Below are 24137 nucleotides of genomic sequence, written 5' to 3' on the forward strand. Positions count from 1 at the left end.
TGGTAGCATTAAAAAAATAGTTATAATTGAATGGGTTCATGAGAAGTGCCGTGAGATGTGATCGTTTATTTTTTTGGAGATTCAACCATTCAACACTGCAAATCATGGGATGGGAACTGTTGGGGGGATCTATGCTGAAAGTGGGTGGTTGGGTTGGGTTGGGACGGCCGGTGGTCGCGGGCTGGGTTTGGCGGTGTCGATGAGAAACAAAAAAAGAAAGGAAACTATTCCGCAATCGCGCAGCAGTAGTGCCTTTGTTAATCTCGTTTTCTCGTGTTTTGCGCGTTGCTTGTAAGCCCCGAAGAAGTCTCTCTCAGGAAAGAGTGCCGCCACGGCTAGTGTTTTTTTTTCGTGTGCTCCTCTGTGCTGAAATCGAAAAATGCAATTTCAAAACTGCTGCTATTGTGAGAAGAAGAATTTGGAATGTGATTGATCGATTAAGGCGCAACCTAGCTTTTATCCAACGAGCGCCAGTTTTGCTAACAAAATCGTGAAAAGCGGATTTCGCAGTGATCATTTGCCAAATCAGCAAAACAGTGCGAGCATACAACACAGGAAGAGGCCAATTCGATGACGTGTGACATCTACAAAGTGTTTGACCTGCTTATCTGTTGGGGACTTTAAGGACCTTATTTCATGGCTTTTATGTTCTAAGTTGTTGGACAATCGTCAATCCTAGAAAGCAACGATGAATTAGAGTAAATCTTTTTTGTATACACCTCTTTGTCACCGCTAGTTTTAAGCTAAGCTTAAGCTATGTTTTGCGTGTCAAATGTACAAAAATACGCCTCAAACATCAGTCATACTGTTGGTTGTGCTGTGTTAGTAAAACCTTTGCGTCCATGACAGCGATGTGTTTGTTTCACTGACGCAGCGGCGTGATCGTCGTCGTCAACTTATGCTATCCCCTTGTGCTTTGGTATTTGTAAATTTTGTCGAATGTTGTACAATTGAAGTCAAGTCAACTTAATATTCGACCAACAACCATAGACGACTGAAAGTGATGACGATGAATTAATTTTTATTACTGGGTGATTTCTATGCTTTCATCATGAAACAAGGCTTGGTGATTTATCAATGGTGAACTTCTTCAAGAAGTAGGAAGCGACATCATGCATTTTTTGGTTAGGGATTTCTCAAAACCATCACAAAACTCGCAAATACTAAGGTAAATCTCGCCAACCCATTATCGTTGAAAATCATGAAACGCAGTTGGTTTGGTTTGATGTTGCAAATTTATTCGCAATCTGCCAGCAATTCCGCCAGAGTGTAGGAAAGTGAAGTGTAGTGTGGGGGGATGAATGAATGGATGGATGGATGGATGCGTTCATGTATGCTAGAGCGCTATGATGCCACGTAACTGTTTCTGCTAAGCCGTTTCGGGTTGTTTCCGTTCATTTGTAGAGAGCAGAAGCAGAGGAGATGTCGTTGTTTCAACGCCGCCGTTTTTATGTTTATTGAATTGATCTGTGTTTTGCGATTTAGCGTAGAACTACATGCGCAAAATCCGACCGCTATTAGTAGTGCCCCACTGAACGGTGGGTTTATGGGTAGACATTTTAAAATGGTTCGTATGGATTTTTGGAATAAACGTATTTCGATTTAGGGAATCCCTTAGATAGATAAAAGCTTTCACAAGTCTCGATAAGCTTGATTTTTTTTTCAAATTTTAGTGTTGAGTCTACTTTGGGCATGAATAGGGGAGATTGAAGAGACTTGATTTCGAGTTATATCTCTAAAACGGAATGTCTTACAAAGATCAAATGTTTTAGAATGTTCAAAATGAAGCAAAACAAGTATGCTGTCAGCTCACAATATTTAAAAACATGAACTTTGAACTTTAATTGGAAACTTTAACAAAATGAGACTTGAAGATTTTTTTCATCACCTTCAAATATTTCCCAGATATATTTTCAAAGCAGTAGCCAGTTAACTTTTTTCAAAAGTATAATTTTTTCATAGATTGTGATAATTTCTTACAAATATAAATAATTTTCATTCAATAACAAAGGTTATTATCATATAAAAACCTTAGTTATTGAAAAAGTCTCGTAGTAAGGACTTTTTTTTATCTATCTGATTTTATCTACAAAATAGGATTTTTTGCCTGTAAGTTGCTATGTCTAGAGTAAGATTGTCAGAATTTTTACACGTATCCGGGCCGGACAAATCCGGGAAATTTTATATAAAAACCTAGCCAAATTCGGGCATTTGATTTCGAAATTGACGACCAAAAATTCGGGCAATATCCGAGCAAATTTTGTCAAAACCCGGAAATAACTTAACAAAAAATTAGAAAAATAAAATTATCATCAAAACTTATCGATAGATTGCAAATTGTATTTTAGGCCTCCGAAAAAATCTGCCATGATTATTTTTGCCAAACTAAAAAAAAATCGTTTTGGAGTGAATAAATCCGGGCAAAATCTGGAACTGTTCCTAAATTTTTTATTAAATATCCGGGCAAACCCGGATTAAATTGGGCAATCTTAGTATAAACTCTAGAGGGTTGTAAACAAATCCTTAAAATTCTCTTTTTCTTACGCGTATGTACTGGGAAATTAAAAGTGATGTAGTGATGTGGCCTTAAAATAGTCAATCTTTTATATTTCGTTTTTGTTTGATTTTTTCCAAAATTAAAGATCCTCTGATCAAGTCAACATGAATAATGAATCCAGTCTTTTCACATTAAAAATATCATTGGCTTTGATTGAGTTTATCGAGAGCTAGCTAACTAAAATTTAGTATCCAAACTAATTAGAGTAAGGTGAGGTAAAAGTACGAGTCGGGTAAAAGTACGTTTCGAGATTATCACAAACCGAGAATAGTAAAATTCAAAACTCTTGCGTGGATTGATAGTGATTTGGACTGCCTTCATCCAGACATAATTTTTATTTGGAAAAATTGAAAATACTCCGAAAAATGAGGTAAAGCAGCTTTTTTGCCCAATTGATGTAATATTTTAAATAACGGCAAACATGTTTGAGCAATCAAAATTCTGGCATTCAATGAAAGTCTTTATGTGTCTGATCAGTTGTTTTCAACCACTAGCAAATGCCGAAGAAAGAATTTAATAAATATTTCTCTGTTTTGCACAATAAACTGTGAATCATCAGAAATCTTGAAGGGGCAAAAGTACGAACTTCAAATGGGGCAAAAGTACGAATGATATACAGAGTCTACTGAAGGAAATCTGAACGGAAAGTTTCAACTTCTTTCTAAAATTCACTAGGAACATTAGCACATATTTTTGTATTTACAAAGACTTGCTCGCGCGAAAAATTGCTCAAATACGAAGAGAACTGGATTTCGTAAACCTGTTGAATATGGGCAATTAGTGGAGAACTCCAAAATCGCGCAATTGTTTGCCCATGTATAGGATTTGTATCAGAAGCGAACACAGAAGTTGCTGCTGTAAGCAAAGATTGATATAAAATAATTTTCCTCTTGACTTCATGCAGAATTGTGGAATTCTGAATGGTCGTACTTTTACCCCACATCATTCGAACTTTTGCCCCAGAGGTGGGGTAAGAGTACGTTTCGATAGCAGTAAGGCATTTTCACTACTACTATCAAATGCGTCGATCGATTATCTTCGTAATTTTTTAGAAAAGAGATAAAAGTCTAACGGATCCAATGCTGTTCTTGGATTTTGGGAAAAACAACTGCAAAATTTTCTAAAAATAGGACAGCCTCAAGGTCGTACTTTTACCCCACCATACTCTAATGAAATATGGTAGTACGATATAAAATTCCGAAAAATGTGCTATTTAAAACCGCCAAAATTTAAGTAGTTAAGAAGTAGTAGAAAGAATGTTATTGAATCGTCTCGTTAGACTTCTAAAATAAAAAATTCTACGTTGTCTTTCTCATCACAATTTTATACAAAATTCTGGAATATCGCTACCTTGATATTTGAACCGAAGCAATGTGTTGTAATCCTAATATTGTAGGACCCATACTATATTCAAGCGATTTGTTCTTTAAGTTTATTTAACGAATCTCCGCCGTAACAAAAGTCTTAGTGTTTGTTGACCTGCAAGCTTAAAAGTTTTCTAGTTTTTTTGATAAACTTTTCCAAATATTTTAGAGATATTGGGTCTAAATTGTTGCAATACACCGTAGCCCGTAGTGCATGTTACTCGGTACTGTTCCATTAACTAACTGCATAGCTAAAGGGCACTCACTATGTTTATGAATGTATAGAAAAAAAGACAACAAAAAAACAGAATGGGTAGCCAGTTTACCGCACAAAAGTTGTACGCATATGCCACCCTGTTGATTAATTTCCGTTCGTTTCGACCAGAGCCGCCCATAGGGTTCGCGGAAATTCCGCCGCTAAGCTACTTACTTGATGATCGCGGTTTGTGTCGTGCTAGTGCTCGTGTGATTTTTGGTGCCACGTTTTAAGTATTTCCCTGTGTACGTTTTTACTCCCAAACAACTACTACACAGCTAGTCCAGCCAATCTCGCTCAGTCAAGATTTTTTTTTTCTACTTGCGGCTGCTCAATTCATTTTGTTGTTTTTTTTTCTCTGTGCTGCAGTAGTTTGTTGATGATAACGTCCCAGTTTTTGAGGCAATGCTTTTTTCGCAAGCTTCGCGCATTCCTTTCATTCAAGTGCACACCACAGTCCATGAGTGGCACCGCGATCGTTTATGTATACAACATACAGATGTATGTTTGGAGCTCTCGGCATAAACAGGGCCAGCTCCACGGCGGATTCTCAATAAGCCTTTCCACTTTTGCTGCGGAGATCAGAGCCGCTCGCTCGCGAGGTCTTCTGCTGGCTAGATTCGCCGAGGTTTCGCAGATGTATTCCATAGTACATTACGATCAGCGTCTGCCGTCCGTATGTTGAAGAAAGCAGCTCTCAGCCAGTTAAGCCGAAAAGGAATTTGGCTGTTAAGTAGATATTGTTGTTGTTGTTATTGTTTTTTCCTACCTTTTCTGCTTCTTCTTCTTCTGCAAACTCTTTACACGTATTTACGTTCGAGTCCAGTCCAACCGGAACCAACTTCGTTCAGCCGAGAAACAGCAAAATGCAGAGACCTGGAAATTTGCAACCAAGGCATAGTTTTCGTGCTTGACGGAGTTAAGAAATTGTTTGTAGGCCTTCAGAACAATGAGCGCAAAAGGCAGTGTGTAATTTATGAAAAGCTATTGACCGCTCGCGTATTAGCGTCATGTTTGTCTTGGTTGGTTGGTGGAGTTGTGTTCATCATTATCGGTCTTGTCATTAGGTGTGTTTTTTTTTCTTGGAGAGCAGCAATTGGGAAGTGTCGTCTTGTGCCCTTGGAACAAGTTCCTATGACATTTTATGGCACTGTGAAGTATAGACACTGATGTAGGAACCAGAATTGTTGAAACCTGGGTATTATTCAAGTTTAGTATTAGAAGTTTTATGAATCAATTTGAAACTAATCTTGACCATTTTTGGAAATATTCACAAATCAGTTGGTTTATGAAATGCAAATTACCTCAACTTTATTTTATGAAATGATATTACAGGCTGGAGACCTCATAGCTGTCATCTGGAGGTGTTAAAACTCACAGGCCCATTAAACTATATACATACATAATTTTATCACATTTTGGTTAGTCAAAAGTTTCATTTGTTGGTTCTAACGATGCTTCAAGAAAGCCAGGATGATTAAATAATAACAATAACTAAATTGGTTCTGCTCTTCCAGTTTAGTATTTAGTGAGAACAAGGCATTGTTTCTCTTTTTCAACGTTTCGATCTTATTGGGGCTAGAAGTAGAACTGAAATAGTTGTTATCTTCTATAGGTCAACTCGGCTTATCGGCTATATTTTGAATTGCGGACTTTTTTCAACAGACCTAATACGTTTGTTATTAGACTTTCTTAACTGACAAAATACTGACATCAATTTAGGGAAAAGGCAAAACATATCAAGTTTAAGCTAGTCAGTTAGCTGATCCGCTGATACTCTATCGCATTTTGTTATGCTATGGTATGGTTGCATACATAATATCAATACCAACACGTTCGTTTCTGACGTTTCGAGAAAAACGCGTTTGAAAATGTTGCAACCTTTTTAAAATCGCTAATTAAAATTCATATGGAATCTTTGAAGTCTATATGACCCAATAGGATAATTCTTAATATGTTTTTATCGATAAAAGGGTATTTTCATGAAAAACAATAGCTCGCAATTGCTTATAGAACCTAGCTGGAGTATGAATTTCGTCTAAATGGTTTATACACCCTTTACTTTGTACTGTATGTCTAATGTGTGTAAGTGAGATGGAGAAAAAAATTCCGTATTTTTTATAAACGCTTATGGGTATTTCTTTAGGAGTGAGTGAATAGCTTTTCGCATTCTTCCCCTTTAAATTGCTCATTGTTGAAAAAATTAGTGAACAATTGAAAACGGCCCATAATCGGCTGTTCGCTGAAGCTTCCGTTTGATGTCGGAACAGGAGCGTTGTACGGCCTTCATGTCAACTTTGTGGATACATCTACCAATCAATTCTTTGCAGTTCTTAGCTCTAAAATAATTTTTGTACTCGAATGAGCTCAAAGTTCCGAAAAAATCGTCGATTGGGCGACACTGAGGCAGATTTGTCGGATTGTGGTTCTTGGGCACAACCCAGCAAACATAAAATCGTATCAGAAATGATAACTAAGTCGTTTACAATGGTGTTGCGAATCGCAACTCCAACTTTATAGTAAAAAAAGTCGTATAGAATGTCGTCTGAGGTCAGTTTAAATCGGATATGAGAGAAAGTTCGCCTTTTTGTAAATTTTGAAATGATTTAGCTCCCGCGCGGGCTTCAAATGAGAAAACCATCGTCATGTTCTCTCTGCAACCAGCAGTGCACTCAGATGGCTAAACATCATATGGGATTTGAGTAATATCGACGAATGAGAGAACTGGAAAATATTGTCGCTGGCAACGTAAAGGCTATGAGAGCAAAATCTTACACTCTCTTGCATTCTTCAGATAGGTGCGAATAAGGTGTCGGATAAAGTCCAATTGGTGTGGTTGAGTTTTAGAAAGAAATGAAATATATGTATGTACACTGCCGGCCAAAAGTTTGGGATCACCCGCTATAAAACATGCAAATTTTGATCGTTCATATCTCAGCCGTCTTAGGACATGTTGCAAATCTTCTGATCTCATTTGAAAGATAATGAGCAATAGCTATTTCGGAGGTATTTTACCCAGAAATAATGTTTTAGTTTTGAACCTTAAACTTAACCTAAAGTTAGAACATTTTCAAAAAATCGCACTCAATATTCAAAGCCAATCATCTCGCGATAGGGTGAACAAAATTTCAAAATTTGAGTTGCGTTAAAATCCGTATTCTATACTTCTCAAAACACAATAATAAATTTTGTGCAAAAATTTAAGAATGTACTTTTAATTAATAAAATAGACACATAAGTTATCGTCCAAAAGTTTGGGATCACCCCTCAGTATGGTGTATCGGCCAAAAGTTTGGGATCATTCTTTTAAAAACATGCAAATTTATCTCAATCATATCTTTCTCATCTAACATCGTATTGCAGATCTGAAGGGTGCATTTGAAAGCTTAGGAATTGTTGTTTTTTTTATAAATTCATTCAAAAATTATATTATAAAGTGATAACCATAAAAAATTTACCTGAAATTAATTGTTTTTTGAAAATTCACACTTATGATTCTAAATTTTTCATACCATCACCATCACCATCACCATTTTTTTTGTAACATCCAATACTCTCTGAATAAATTGATTAAAAATTAAAAATATTGAATACTGATTTAATAATGAAGGGGCTTGTAATATAGCTCAGTTGGCAAGTCAGTTGTTTCGGATCACAGTTGTATCGGATAAGTTTTTCAATGACTGTCCGCCAACTGCATCGTTGATATAAGTCGCGAATGACATAAAGATATTAATACGACTATAATCGAAACAAAAAAAAATTTAATTGAACAATATAGGAACCTAGTGATGTACTTTTTCGGCCAAATGTTAAAGTTATAACACTAATTCGTGCATTTTACGATTCAATTTCGCAAATGGAAAATTCGAACCGACTTCAGTGTAGATAACCTTTTGAAATCAATTTGGTTTTTGATTCCTCCTATTATTGAACAAATCCATTTTATTTAAAAAAAATTCTCAAAAAATGATGTTTAGAAATCAATATGAAACGATATTTGATTTTATTTATCTTTCTGATCAAGTAACGCGCCTGATCATATTTTACTCTCCGCTTTTGACCACCATTCTGAAGATTTGTCGTTGTTGAATTTCGACATTAAAAGATTTCATTTGAAGGTAGATTTTTTCCACAAAATTCAGAAATATGATGTCAATATTTGTTAATTTTGGCAAATTAATCTAGAAATGTTTAATTATTTGTTCTGCTATTTGGATATTGATAAAAAATTAGAGTTAATTTTCAAAAGGGAATAGTTATAGGAAATAGAAGTTTAATAAAATATTTATAATATTTTGATTAAATTTTTAGTTTTGTCTTACAACATAATGAAAAAAGTTTATGGTCTTTAACGATTACTTTCAGTATTTTGTTTTTTTTTTTTTTGAAAGGGCCGTTGAGTTCGAAAATACAGCAAAAGAGGGCGTTGAGTGAGGGGGGGGGGGGGGGGGGTGTGTAAAAGGGTGTGTAAAACAATTTTTGTAGGGATAACGTCATATTATGACTATGTACCTTTTAAATCCTTTGCTTAAACTGCATTTCAAATCTAATACAAACTGATAAACTAAACACGATTTTTGTGATAAGTAAAGCTCATATTGGCTGTTTGAATCCAGTGATAACGGGTTTTGTTTACTTTGTCTTTAATATTCTTTTCACATATTAGTGCTGATATGTATGTCTTCATTAGAAGATACAAAAAACTTTTGTTACTATTATTGATAACACCAGTATGCTAGTTAGAATTTCCGAATATTCACTCTTATATTGAAATCTTGATATATCTACAGTTTTTTTCAATAGTATTCTACACAACAGTTTCCTTACACAGTTCTTGAATGGCAGCTGCATGGTTTGCATTTTCTGGTTCATTAATTTTTAAAGTTTGCAAGGAACTATTTCGATTGCGTGGTTATTAGTACTGTTTTTTTTTTCACTTCATTCCGCCTTCCTGAATGGTGGAGCAGTGAGAGTTTGTTGTTGTGTGCTATCTTGTTTCTTTGAACATAATTTTCCTCGCCTTGTGATTGATAACGGGAGTTGGTTTTTTTTTTCCTCTTTTCGTTCGCTCAACGAACGCCCAGACATTTCTAGACCGGTACCTACGCATACTTACAAATGGGCAGGCACGGTGTTGCGTTGCTGTACTGTGCTTCTGGCTAATAGAAGGTAATAGCTAGCTAGCTTGTCCATCAGACAGCAGCAGCGGGCGGGAAAACCTCAAGTCTCGACTGACTTGGTTTCGACTCGGCGGCAATGTTTGGAAGTGGCCACCACCGGAATGTGGAATGCTCATCATGTTCGTATGTGCCGCGCTAAATCGACTGACGGGCACGTGTGTTGACAGCATAGGCACATTTTTTTTCCTTTCCTATCAATATTTATGTAGGAGTACACAGTCGTGTGTATGTTTAAACGGGTGTATATGTTTCTGGGGGGAGGGTAAGGAGAATATTGGGGGTGGTGAAGAGAGTAGAGTGCTTGTTGTATTTTCTGTAAGAAGAAATTGAGTTGTGCATTTTCCTTCGACGGTCTTCAGATCACAACTTGTCAAGATTGTCGAAAGAAAGAGATAGCGCCACATGTGTGTGCCACCCAACAACAATAACAGCATTATAAGAAGAAAATATGGGCCACATATGGAACGTACTGATTGCGTTGCCCCTTCTTGATGGCGCTCGTGGAATCGATAGAAGCAGAAGCAACAGCTTTTGATAGTGCCGTCGTTGTGCATTCATATGTGAGAGTGCTATTATGACTTTTAAATAGCTGAGGGCTGATATGTCAAGTGAACTTGCAAGAATAATGCTGTTATCAAAGCTAAAACGGAACTGTTCACTTACTTCTTCTGATAAGCCGGTCTCGAAAATGATTGCCTCATACTTGGCGTTTTCCTGTGTTGTTCTCGAAGCTGGTACTTATCAATGCTGTTGTTCTTTCTCCCAGCAAAAGATTATTAATTATGTGAGCCCCAAAAAGTGATATTTGAGTGAAAAGTATTCCACCTGTTGGTATGAATAGAAGTTGTGATTTTCAAGTGTATTTAGCTGAATAACCTCTATCATCGAGAGAAGAAAATCTTCCAAGGAACCTGTCCTATCACGGACATAAGTGATCATGGTACGCCGAGCTGTTTCCACGTCGCCGGAATCACCTGCTCATCTCAATCATCATATAAGCCAAGCACAAACACCCACGTCTTCCACCTCTTCGTTGTCATCGTCGTCTGACAATCCTCAACACCAACAACAGCAACAGCAGCAGCAGCAGCAACAACAAAACTCGCCCCAGCAACAACATTCGCCACAACAGCAATCACAGCAGCAGCAGCAACAACAAACCCAGCAACAGCAAACCCTCCAGCATCATCCCCATCAACACCTCCAGTCGCCACCCCATCATCATGCCCATGTGCATCTGCCGGGACATGAGAATGGTCACAATATCTATCTGACTGCGCCATACTCGCCCGAATACTATCCGGAACATTCGTACTATCTTCCGCACACGCCGGAATATGGCGGGCCAGGAGCGCAGCACTCACACATCTGTCCGGTCCACGATTATGGTAAGTTGTTTTGAAGATTTGAACAAAAAAAAATCCTTGATAAAACATACATATGTATTTTTATCACAGCCTCTCGCAGGCAAATCTATTATCTACCGTTATTTTTTATAAGGGTAAACAGTTTTAAAAACAAGTATTTTTTGTTTCAATCATTCATTGGTATTGGAAACATAGTTTGATCTTATTTAATTGAAGCCACAAACATCCTTCCCAGAGTTTTCTATGCACGTTTTCATTGAAACTGTACGTACGAGTCGAGTGTAGTACCTTTCTTTGAATAAAACGTCAGCGTCGGTCGCCGTTTCTCAAAGTATAAGACACAACACGACTAACGGGTGACAACAAATGGTCATTAATACTTTGGCCCGACCGATGTGTCACCGGTACCGGCATCGGCATTACCACCGACTGCAAATCTGCCACGTCGCTTTACTTTTCTCTTTCTCTCTGTAGCTGTAGCTTGCACTCACTTTGGGTTATTGTTCCATTCGAAAAAATTTCACATGATTTTTGTGGCATGTTTTCATGTGAGCTGTACTGTGAGCAATCGAATGGACGCATTTTTTTTTTGGAAAGGGTCTAAGGGACTATCTGTCAACCTGCATAATCGCTTGTTCCGTAATAATCTATCGATAGTGGTTTTTTGTCTTGTTGTTGCGCTGCTCAATGATGCCTGTAGCAATTAATCATTGTTCGGTCAAAATATGCTGGTTTTTAGTGGATTGCATAACGCAAGTGGTTTGAATTATTCAAAGCTTTGTGGTTAAAGTAAATCGCATGTGTGTAGGAAAACTATCGAACAGAGCCGGAAAAAAAGTTTTGGTTCAAAATCAAAACCATCTATTAAGAAAAACAAAATTCTAAACTCTTATTGAAAACTAAAAATTTCAAATGTTAAGAATCATTATTTTTAAAACTAAGGACAAAAATTTCCCAAAAAGTCAATAAACGGAAGCCGTGATTAGAAAAAAATAATACAGCGCCGTAGGAAAAACCGCTTCATGGCGGGGGTTATGGTGACTGATTTTTTCTATGATATTTTTGCTCAAATAGGAATAAATAAATAGGGAATAGGAAAAAATTTAAAAAAATATTTTTTTTATTATGAAGGGGAGATAAGGGCATAACGAGCACCCGGGGCTTAGTAAGCACTCTTCTTTTCCACGAAAGTAAGAATTTTCTCAAATAATTTTTTATGAGGAAGAGTTTTTTAGTTCCTGTAGTATTAACTTTTCAGCAAAAAAGAAATCTCCTTAACTTATCATCTCTACAAAAATATTTAAAAAAAATCAACTAGGTTCTCAAGTGACGAAAATATTATCATTTTTGAGCACCGGAAAATAAGCTTTTATGATCGTTAAATCATCTTGATCTATAAAGTACGCACTGCAACATGATGAACACATTGTTCCTCAATTTTCATCATAATCAATTTTAAAACGTGTTTTTACTTTAACTTGTTGACTCGGGCGTATAAAGCGCCATTGATCGGAGCACGATAAGCATTTTCTGCCGTGCAGCGAATTCAACTAAATGAAGTCAACTGAAGCCACAAGTTTACTAGTTTCTATCTGACGATTTAGACCTATTGGTTAGGTATCGAGAAGGTTATCAGAAGATTCTAGTTTGATTCCTGGTCGAGATGATTGTTTTTTTTTTCAATTACCATTCATGATTGATTATTTTGATTTTTGCATTTTACGGCTGGTAGCATCATTCGCCAAACAAAGCACCAGACACAAAAAAGAGTATGTGTGATTTGTTCATATTCTATAAACAGACATACATACATTATTTTGTTATTGCTTTTGTTGAAATGAATAATTCAACGCAGGTTTCAGTGGTGGAATAGAGTTATCTTTATTCATGTTTCGTCTATGAGGTCACTAGATTACAACTATATTAATTAGCGATAGCTAATTGTCACTTCCACATCTTATAATCCCTAACCGGGAAAGTACTCATTTCTCAATGAGTACTTTGATATTCTTACCCAGAATATCTGGCAACACTGTTGTGTTACCACGAACCCAATTTATGTTGTCTCGCTTGACCGTGTGATGATGTAAACATTTATACCGTGTTTACCATCATCAGCTGTCATCTTCAATCATCACCGCTATTGTTTCAATTGCGAATTGACTCAAAGCATGCGGAACCAAAACAAACTGTTTTGGTTCTGCTCGTGGGAGCAGAAGTTGCTGCTTGCTGTTCCCAAGGAAAACCGTAAGTTTCAACACCTCCCCTCAATTCGCAGATTGAGAATGCTGAACAGCTTCGCGTGCCTCGCCCTTGGTAACGCCTTCGTGAATGCATCTGCTGGCTGATCCTCAGTAGAGATGTGTCGCAAAGATAGCTGACCGCTTCTTATGATGTCTCTGATGAAAGCATACTTCACATCCAGATGCTTCATCCGCTGATGAGTCCGCGCCTCTTCCAAATACTGGATGCAAGGGATGTTGTCCTCCATTAACTTGAAAGGAGTGCTAACCACACCCAATTCACCAAGGAAGTTTGTTAACCACAAACTTTCCTTGACCGCATGGCAAAGGGCTCATATCTCAGCTTCGGTCGATGACAGACTGACCGTCTGCTGACGTTTCGTTGACCACGAAATAAGATTTCCGAAGATCATGTAAGCGTAACCTGATACAGATCTTCGATCATCGGAGTCGTTGGCAAAATCTGCATCAGCAAATCCGATGAGTGGTTCTAATTTTGCGTTTCTGCGGTATACCAACGCCATATCGGTCATACGTCGATGGTATCGCAGAATACGCTGCAGGCCTCGCCTGGTATTTACTTAGTGCGCTAACCGCAGCACAGATATCTGGTCTCGAAGATGTCGCCAGATATTGTAGACAACCGATCAATTCTTTGTACGGTTGTTCGGTGATAACCTCACCATCGTTCAGCTTCGTCCAGTGAACGTTCATGCCACGAAACCTGTGACCTAGAGTTCACTGGACCTAGAGCCAACCACCTCCCATGCCGCGTATTTCTCCAGGGCTTTTTCGATAGCTGTCTTACAGAAGACCCATGTGTACGAAACATAGAATGGGTTTCCTGTAACATGGGTTAAGCTGACCGCTTCCCAAATCTCGCTCTCATCTAGGGCTGCTCGATAGCTGCTTAGTACGCTAACCGCAGCACTGATGTTCGGCCTCGAAAACAGCAAACAACCGATCAAATCGTAGAACGGCTGCTCAGTGATAACCTCACTTCGTTCAGCCCGAATCTCGTTCTCTTTCATGGCTACGGTGGTCTTCCGGAAAAAAGAGTCCCTTTGGCCCTCGAGCTTACTGACGATTCGAAGTTGCTCTTCCTCATCATCAGCTGCTACGTTAGCCACGTAGCGTTGATTAGCTTCTCCTCTTCGCTGACTGCGTCTCTGGGCCGATTCGGGATTGACGGAATCTTGATCATCATCGTCATCTTCGCCATCGCTACTCTCGTAGTCGCTCTCGTCTCGCGCCATATGCTGACTGGCACCGGAACCGATGATTCGTTGATTCCGGTGGCTGATAACCCCAGCACGCGAACGAAAAGCATATTGCTTTCTCGAACGTTGTTTTCTGGTAACCCCAGATAAAAAACCTCTTGCCGTTTTCTTCGCGTTCCCTCTCAAAGCCTTCATTTTGCGATGACTTCGAGAATCTGCACTCTCGGCAGGAATCCGCAGAAAGAACTGGTTGACTTCGCTAGCGACTAACCGTCGCTGAAACCACCTCCTTCGAAGCACCCGAAACATTAACCATCCGCCGGAAACAAGCTTGCGCATACTAACCGCAGCGCAGCTACTAAGCACGAGAATAATCGTCTCGACTTGCAGCTTCATGGCTTTCCGCTCCGTTGCTTTAACGCTTCGAGCGCTCCTTAAAACCGGAGGGCAACGTTCAGCTGCATGCGACCCATCTGGATCGAATATAGTGCTGAAGTATTTGGCAACTAACCGTCGCCCAAAACATCTCCGCCAAAGCCACAGAAAAATCCTTCTGTAAGCTTGGATAAGCTCACGCGTACTGATCGCAGCGTAGCTCCATATCACGAGAGTAACCCTCTCGGCAAACAGCTTCTTCCAATCTCCGATACGGGCTAATCCTCCATCTGGAGCATTCGGACCTGACCAATCCTGGTTACAGATCCCGAGAGTCCTCCTCCCGGCCGTCGGAAATAAACTCACGCTGCTTACCGCAGCGCGGTTTGTGTCGGCATCGAGAGTAACCCTCTCGGAACCCGACTTCCATGCCTCGAACTTCATTGGCACCTTCTGGCTGACCTGGAGTATCTCCTGGCCTCTGCACTGCCGATTCTCTACGCTGGTGATCCTCTGCGCTTGGATCAGTTCAAAACTTCTGACCACAGCGCACAACAAGGGCACGAGAGTAACCCTCTCGGCTATTAGCACCACCCAATTAATCCGGCTTGCTGCTGCAGCTGGACCTTTCCTCCCCTGCGCAGCCCAATTGCGGATCCTGAAACTCCTCCTTGCCGTCGGAAATGAAACCATGCTGCTAACCGCAGCGCGGTTCGTGTCGGCATCGAGAGTTACCTTCTCGGAACCCGACTTCCCGGCTTCGAACTTCAGTGGCACCTTCTGGCTGACCTGAAGCATCTCGTGGCCTCTGCGCTGGTGGTTTTCTGCGATTGGATCAGCTCATAACTGCTGACCACAGCGCACAACCACAGCACGAGAGTAACCCTCTCGGCTATCAGCTCCACCCAATGTTTCCGGGGTGGATATATCGACCTTCGCGCTGTACCATCTCGGTTGCGGATCCTGGGACTCCTCCCGGCCGTCGGTCGTGAGCTCACGCTTGCTAACCGCAACGTGGCTCGTAACGGCATCGAGAGTAACCCTCTCAATCCGCGAACCTCCCCGGGCTCTGGCGATACCTCCTGGCTGGCCGTGGACTCTTGGCTGCCTGGTCTCTGCCCTGGCTGGTCCATCTCCGCTGGCTCGGGGACCCTAGGTTGGCTCGTCTCGGCGCTGGTTGGTCCAACATCAGCTGGCTGGCCCTCTTCGGTGGTCCTCTGGCTGGTGGCTGGCTCCTCGACCTGGCTGGTCCTACTGCGCTGGCTGCTGAAGCACTTGCTAACCGCAAGTCTGGTAAACTTGAGAGTACCCCTCTCACTAACTCGTATTTCCAAAAATCCAGACGTATCTGGGCCCATAACCTGTTGAAATGAATAATTCAACGCAGGTTTCAGTGGTGGAATAGAGTTATCTTTATTCATGTTTCGTCTATGAGGTCACTAGATTACAACTATATTAATTAGCGATAGCTAATTGTCACTTCCACATCTTATAATCCCTAACCGGGAAAGTACTCATTTCTCAATGAGTACTTTGATATTCTTACCCAGAATATCTGGCAACACTGTTGTGTTACCACGAACCCAATTTATGTTGTCTCGCTTGACCGTGTGATGATGTAAACATTTATACCGTGTTTACCATCATCAGCTGTCATCTTCAATCATCACCGCTATTGTTTCAATTGCGAATTGACTCAAAGCATGCGGAACCAAAACAAACTGTTTTGGTTCTGCTCGTGGGAGCAGAAGTTGCTGCTTGCTGTTCCCAAGGAAAACCGTAAGTTTCAACAGCTTTGTTTGATGGATCTACGACTCACCGTTTAGTGCAAAATTCATCGATCATGAATGGTAAATGAAAAAAAAAATCACCTCGACCACTGATTACCTCTCCGAATAACCAATAGGCCAATTTGTCTGATGAAAACAGTCAAACAGTCAGCTTTTTAATTCAATTGACATTATCGAGTTGAATTGGGTGCTCGATTCTACGGCAGAAAATGCTCATCGCGCCCCGATTAATGGTGCTCATTATGCCCCCACAGTGTCTGATTTCCAGTTTTTGGCAAAAACCCTAAAATGCATTTTCAAACGTTCTTATCTATTTTTTAGTGTCTGAGCACGAAACAATGATGTAACTCACATATTATAGCTGTTTTCTATGTTTAAATTAGTGTCCTTCTTAAGGTGGCCATTATGCCCTTATCTCCTATTATCTGATTATTATTTTTATAGTTCGTCTACATTAATAGTTTTTCGTATTAAGTAGTAACTTTTGAAATTATTTCCTAAAATCTTTAAAATGGTTAGTACAATGAAGCCTTTATGGAGAAAATAGAAATCTTATTTTCACGGTTGACATAATTGAATTTGCTCTTAAATCTGGTAGATTTAACTTATCCCCATAAAATAAAGACAAAAATTTCCTAAAAAGTCAATAAACGGAAGCCGTGATTTGAAAAAAATAATTCAGCGCCGTAGGAAAAACCGAGTAAGACATTATAATTTTGCGGTTCAAGTCTGATTCTTGCAAACTTGATTCAATTGAAAATTGGACTCTTGAAAAAACTAAAATATTAATAACATTCAACAATTAACATTAAAACAATTAATATTAAAAATCACCACAATTGTAATCTTGTGGATTCTTTTTTTTAACATCTTTTTTTTTCATTGAAAAAAACTTGCAAAATTACTTCAACTTCTACCTTCTATTTGTAATTTTCAGCTGAATTGTGTAAATAATCTAACTTTAATTAGGTATTTAAAACTTCCAAATTGTGTTAACAAATAAAATTACAAGTCTGCGTTCTTTTGCGATTTGAATTCCACAACGGAATATTGATCAGGGTTAAAAACTTATTTGCGAGCTGAATCTTAATCCGAATTTTGAATATTAATTTTAAATCTAAATTTCTTCATCTATCTTCGAAATTTACGAACTGGTAATACCGGGAAAAACTTTGGAATTTAATCGCATCCCCGGGAATTGAAAAAAAACGAGATTTTCGGCAGATTACCCCGAAAATTGTCTTTTTTTTTCAAAGAATCTCAAACATATTCTTGTATCAATATTTGAATTTTAGAGAAGTTTTCGACAGTCTCAAATCTCGATATAATAGATGTGAGGTAAATCTAACTATAACACCTTTTTAAACAACGAAGTTTTAATCGCTTTTTTTTACTCATTGCGGACCAAATACGAGATATTTCGTTATTTTTGGTTTCTGCACTTTCAAGCATAACTCAAATGTAGTAAATTTAATAATTTTGATATAATACTTCGATGTATTTCCTACATATTTCTAAACAAACTAGAAATCTTTTTTGTACATCTCTGTGCAAATTAGCTTAGCTTAGCTTGATTGACTACTCACATCCACCTGAACTATGAAACCCGAAATGCGTGAACTTCTATGTTTACAATACTTAGTTTTTTCTAGTCATAAAATGATTGCATTATCGGAATTATATTACTTTAGCTGCATTTAGAGCTCCATCGTTGCAGGCGTGGCTCAGTAGAACGAATTCCAAATCGCCAATGGTTGCTACTCCGTGATTGACCGAGGCCATCAATTTTGTCCAGAGGTCAAAAGAATGGTATCTGGGATTGACAGCACATTCACAATGAACAAAACTGATGCTCTCTCTTTGTACATCAATAACGGCGCCGGCCACGTCCTAGTAGTCAATAGATAGGATGGAAAATAGAGAAAAGGATGAAAGAACAATGTTGTGCTTTAGGACCGAGGTTACCTCTGCATCCTAGCAAAGAAATAAAGTCTGCTTCATTTAATATTGGAACAAATTCTTTTGCTCATTGTGGCGCTCCTAGTGGACGGATTTGGAAACTTTTTTCACCCACGTGTCGGGAAATTCATTACCTTTCACCATGTATTTATGTCATAACACCAAACGATAGCATTTTGTAAACAACCGCCATGGAAGCCGAACGGAGAGATCAAATTGTGCACAGTTTTCTTACGAGTACGAGTACGAGAATTTCTTCGAAACAGCAATGAATAATTTTTTAAATTTTTTTTTATGAAAGAGTAAAGAAAATGCTACATTTGCATGAAAAACAAATTACGAATTCGTTAATAAATGACTGAACTACACGCAATTGTTTGTGTTCCAATATTAAATGAAGCAGACTTTACATCCGTCGAACTTGGTCAGCACTTGGTCGTACAGCTTTCGAGCACGGATTCTGGCCACATTGTTCTGCTTCAGCGTCCGATTTGGCTGTTTGCTGGCTCGTAATGACCTTATTCCTTCCCGGAGACGAATTCGTCGCACCGTACTGTGAGCGACCTGGAACTTATTGGCCAAATCGCGGTCTGAAAGATTGGGATTCCTCTTGACGGCCTTGATGACTTTCCCACGCAGTTTCCGGTCGACAGTTCCACTCCGACGCTTCGAATGCGGCTTCCGAGCCGTCGTCAATGTTTCCTTGTACTGCTTGATAACACGCCATACGGTATTTCTGGGCATTTTAAGCTGTTTAGCTAGCTTCGATGCCGACAACAATGGATTTTCAAGAAAACTGTGCACAATTTGATCTCTCCGTTCGGCTTCCATGGCGGTTGTTTACAAAATGCTATCGTTTGGTGTTATGACATAAATACATGGTGAAAGGTAATGAATTTCCCGACACGTGGGTGAAAAAAGTTTCCAAATCCGTCCACTAGGAGCGCCACAATGAGCAAAAGAATTTGTTCCAATATTAAATGAAGCAGACTTTATTTGTTGGAGATGGAGTAGAAGGATTCACTCGGGAGACACTTTTGACTAGTGTTTTGCTACATCTCATATTTTCCTATATATGTACTATTTGCTAGTAAAATTCGGTTATATGAATGTTTCTTTTGATTTTCCTCAAACATATTTACTTTAAATAAGAATATGAAATTTTTGAAGCGCGTCAGGAGAAAAAATAATTGTTTTATTTGTTTTTCATATGAATTTTGCTTCAAGCCTTATATTTGAAACGATATGAAAAGTTTCTTTTGAACATAATTTTTATTTTTTTCGTTTCAACTCATAAGTTTTGTGTTCTCAAGTAATGCATTTGTTAGTTTTTCATATTTCTAACAATAGCAGCAACATCTTTTGATAACTTTCTTCCAGAAACCTGTTACTTTTTTTTTATTTATCTGACAATAACAAAACACCATAGAAAGAATCAGGCCAGAATATAATGGGATGCACATTTTCGTTTAAAAAGAGAAGTCTGGAAAATCAGCAACAGCCAAGAAAGTGAAGCAAAATGATTTAACAATCTTTCAATATAAAAACAAATCAGGTAATTCTTTGTTAATTCCTTAATTTAAACTCTTACCCACATATTCTCTTACCGAGAAACATTAAACTACACACATTTTGACGATTTTTTGAAACGGACTTCTTCATCGTTATAATTTCCAATGGATAGAAAAATTTTAACATGACAAACTCAGCAAAGACAATGTTTAATTTTTTATACTCAAAACTATTTCAAAATAAAAAAAATATATAATAATTTTAACTTTGGTAGCCCCGTACTAGATACGAGCTTCCGTGCAGTTTAAAGCTTCACTGATTTCCGAAAAATGAAAACAACCTAATCTTTTTCTATGCGTCAAGCTGAGCTGAGTTCCACCTACTACAAACAAAATATCGAATCAAATAAATAGTAAAGAAAGTATTACTTATTTTGCAATGGTTTCTCAGATCCTGCGATGATATTTGCAACTTTTTGTTAGATTGGCGTTTGGAATTCCGAAACATAAAGCTTGTAGGTACATGTCATCGCACAACCAGACGAGCGACAAAAAAAAAACACTTTCCTGGACACAAACCCCGTTCGAAAGCTTATTATGCTTATGAATTTGAGCCTTATTATTGTTGAAAAACTTGAGTCCGAATCAAAATTTCCGCCTATTTAAAACACTTTTATTGGAAAAAATTTTGGAAAATTATGAAAATGCGGAGCGCAAAAATTTTACGTCATGTTCGAAGCACCGATTGCTTTGATCCATCTTTTTTTTGTACATCTCTGTGCAAATTCTAGAAAAACTTAAATTTTAACAGTGGCTCAAAAGAATTACAGAACTATTGAAATTTCAAGATCAAGTTAACCGGACTTTTAATGACAAAATTCTTATATTTGTGGAGCAAATCCAATTTCGTTGGATTCGTTCCAAAACTTTATGAAAACCTGTCAGTTTGATGCGAAATGGATAGGTCTTTTAAGGAGTCGAAGCATTTGCCATAGCGGTTCATAGTTTTGGGAAACAATTGTTAGAAATTTTGGGGCTTTATATTACATTTTTATTTAATCATTATGATTTTACATTCAACAATGATTATGAAAAATGCTGGGAAAATCATCATTTATAACCGGGTAAAAACCAGGGAAAACCGAGAAAAACTTTGAAATTTCAAAACTAAATATCGCTAGCAACCCTGTATTTTCGAAATTCAATTCAATTTCTGAAATGTACAAAAAACGATTTCTGATTCTAAATTGCAGATCACAATTTTCAATATGAGCCAAGCATTGAAATTTATTTCAGAGCCTTAATTCAAGAATATTTAATTTAAATTCGGATTTTTTGGGTTTTAATCTAGACTAAGCAATTCGATTATTTATTTTTTGTTTGACTTGTGAATCTGAATTAAAATATAAATCCTAACAGATGAATCTAATCTGATTCTGATTTTTCACTTATGGATCGGCATTTTGAAGCTTAAATTCGGCATAAAAATGAAGTTTAAGATCTTCAAATCTAAAAATAACATATAAACTCATTATGGTTTCTTATTTACATTTTTCATAATGGAAAATTGTTATCTAAATATTGAAAATGCCTTTGACTTCCTAAAATCATGAATCGAATTTTTAATAAATCGACAACTTTTGGCAAAATCAAATTTGAACCAGGATTTCAAAACAGTTTTTCATTTCTAATTTCTAATGATGATTTGAACCGAAAATCTAGAATCTTAAACTGGATACAGGATCCAAAATATACAAGACAACAGAAATACAATTTTGATTTTGGTAATATGTAATCAGAACCTCTGAAATGAGTTAAACCTGAATGACAAAATTCTGAAAAACTGGCAGAATTCTGAGATAAGTTTTTGAGGTTTCGAAGTCAGTTTTGAGTCAAGATTGTTACTTACCTCACTCAGTCATCAAAATTTGATTAAGAATTTCGAACTTTTAATGTAGAGTAGAAAACCTCCCTTGGTTTTCCTGGACTCTTATGGGGATTATTTAACTTCCAAAATTTCAATTACTCTGATCTCTGATGGGTGATTCCAAGTTTCCGATTTCTGATTCCTAATCACTGATTGCTGTTTTTTTAAATTTTAGTTGCAATTTATTTTAAGGATTACTTGTGACATTTTACCATCCTTTCGTGTCATTCATTCGTGTCTCTCAAATTCCTTATTTATGTAATGTTTAATATATGTATGTTAAATTTTAATGCAATGTTTATTTTTATTCAACAGTGAAGTTTATCTAAATATTCATACTCATTTTTTTATATTTCATTCGAAATAACCTTCCTTCTAGGGTGGTCTTGTTTCTTACCCATCCTTCATTTCGCATTCTGGATGTTGTATAATGATCTTCGTTTATGGCGTATACTCAATGGCCAGAATGTAACTAACGTTATTCTACGTTAAGAACTCTTTAATCCCCTTTATAAAATATCGTATTACGATCTTGAATTTTGAATAATTATTTCTTATAAACTTTCAAAGATAATCATGTAAATATTGAATCCTTCCCTTCATGTTATTTAATTAATAGATTTCAAACTATTTATACCAAAATTACCTTAGCTTTGCAGAGTTTCTTGAAAAAACTGTTGATCTTAAAGCCGGAATTGGAAGATGATTGTTAGCCTGACATTGTTCAGCGCTCATCGGAGATGACACGAGGAGGAGGTATGGTTTGTGTCCGTAACATTTAGAAACTGGAAATACCAGTCCATTACAATCCAAACTCGAAATGTCTTCGTGTGTTTGGTCGCGCTTTTGTTCAAATCTGCCGGAGGCTGCGGCGAATTGCTTCCCATCCTGTCCGGTATGATAAAAAAAAATTACCCAGATGGAGATGCTGACTGAAGAAGACTTTGTAAGTGAAAAACACTCTGAAGTCTAGGCTATTTACTCTCCTAAAATAATCAATATTGGTATTTTTGTGATGTTGTGACAATTTATGTTTCAGGAGAAGTTCAACGATCATCATGATCTTTGCCGATGAAGTATCCATCAGTTTGTCCAGTGTTTGAAGACAAAACTGCACTGCAGCACAAAAAAAAATTAACGTCGTGGACTTCAAAATGGATTCCAATGCTCGACTAAATTTGAGAATTTTATAGTTTTGAATAACAAAGTTCATTGTGGAGCAAAAGTTTGAATTATTGACATTTTCGAAAAGTTTCATATTCTTCTTTCGGCTTAATTCGAATCGGACTCAGACTAAGACTCAGTAGGAGATCGTCGCACTTCCCCTTTGGAACTATACAGTATCGTCCAGTAGGGTGCAGCCTTGATTTTTTTGTTTGAGTTCGGCGACGAATTATAGTCCTTTTGAGACAAAACTAGTTCTCATAATTCATACCCTGAAACAGCTTGAGTATACATATAATAAATAAGGAATTCTTCCGCCATAACATGCTAATGGTGGCATCATCGGGAACACGAAACTAATCCGGTCGTTAATCGTCTCCCTCTCTTCTTATTCCATATGGCTTTCGACTTACTTTGGAAGGCTGGGCTTCCATTTTTTGTTAGCGCAATTTAGTTTGATTCGCAAAACAAGCAAAATCCAAACCGGGAATGAATTTAGCCAGCAGCGAATGATGTAAGTTTCAAATTAAACTCTTTTCGGTTGGTTTGCTCAGCTGCCAGCGTTACGACGCAGGCGCCGATAGCGTAATTTGTTGTGGGTTAACAATAATGCAATACCTAGTTGTTGTTTCTCTCGGTTATATTTCTTTAAGGTTTTAAATTTCATGTGAGAGCGTGCTCGATTGCCTTGGCAAATTGCTGCCCCCATACGGATGATTCAGCGTTTAGTTCATCCACGCTAATTGTATTGAATTTCCACTATTGGTTTTGTTTGTTTGATATAATAGGTAGATAGCTACGTACAGGGTTTGCGCACCACAATTTACGCTTTTCACTGAATCGGGGTTTTGGATGACGGGCGAAAGTGCAAAGTGGAGGCAACGAGTCTTTAATTAAGAATAATAATCATGACTTATGGGCTGGAAAAAAACAGCAAAGTTAAATAAAGTTAAATACCGCACAGTAATAAACTGATTTCGACTAGATCGGTAAACTATTACTTGTGTTTTATGCTTTGCACATAAGTTCTCGAGCGTGTTGCCAAAATCGAACGTTATTTTCATCAACTGTTTTCTTACCTATTAATAAAAATAAACCATTGTTATTACAAACTCAATTTTTCATAATTTTTTAATAATTTTTAGTTATTTTTTATTATTTTTTATCATGTTTTAGGCACATTTAGAACTTTTTTGTTATATCTAGAATGTTTGTTATTTT

General features: G+C 37.7%; 1 protein-coding gene across 2 annotated transcripts in view; it reads left to right on the forward strand.

Annotated features, from left to right (window-relative positions):
* Positions 1-24137, forward strand: part of LOC129743698 (fibronectin type-III domain-containing protein 3A-like) — a 104223-nt gene that overhangs the window by 44471 nt on the left and 35615 nt on the right. Inside the window, exon 2 of one of the 2 annotated variants that reach the window (XM_055735805.1) lies at positions 10127-10748. The exons of the other annotated variant lie outside the window; for it this stretch is intronic. Within the exon in view, the coding sequence (XP_055591780.1) occupies positions 10298-10748 (451 nt within the window). The 5' untranslated portion in view covers positions 10127-10297. The remainder of the gene's footprint in view (positions 1-10126; positions 10749-24137) is intronic. 2 annotated transcript variants of the gene reach the window in all.

Source organism: Uranotaenia lowii, chromosome 2 (genome assembly GCF_029784155.1).
Source record: "Uranotaenia lowii strain MFRU-FL chromosome 2, ASM2978415v1, whole genome shotgun sequence".
NCBI lineage: Eukaryota > Metazoa > Arthropoda > Insecta > Diptera > Culicidae > Uranotaenia > Uranotaenia lowii.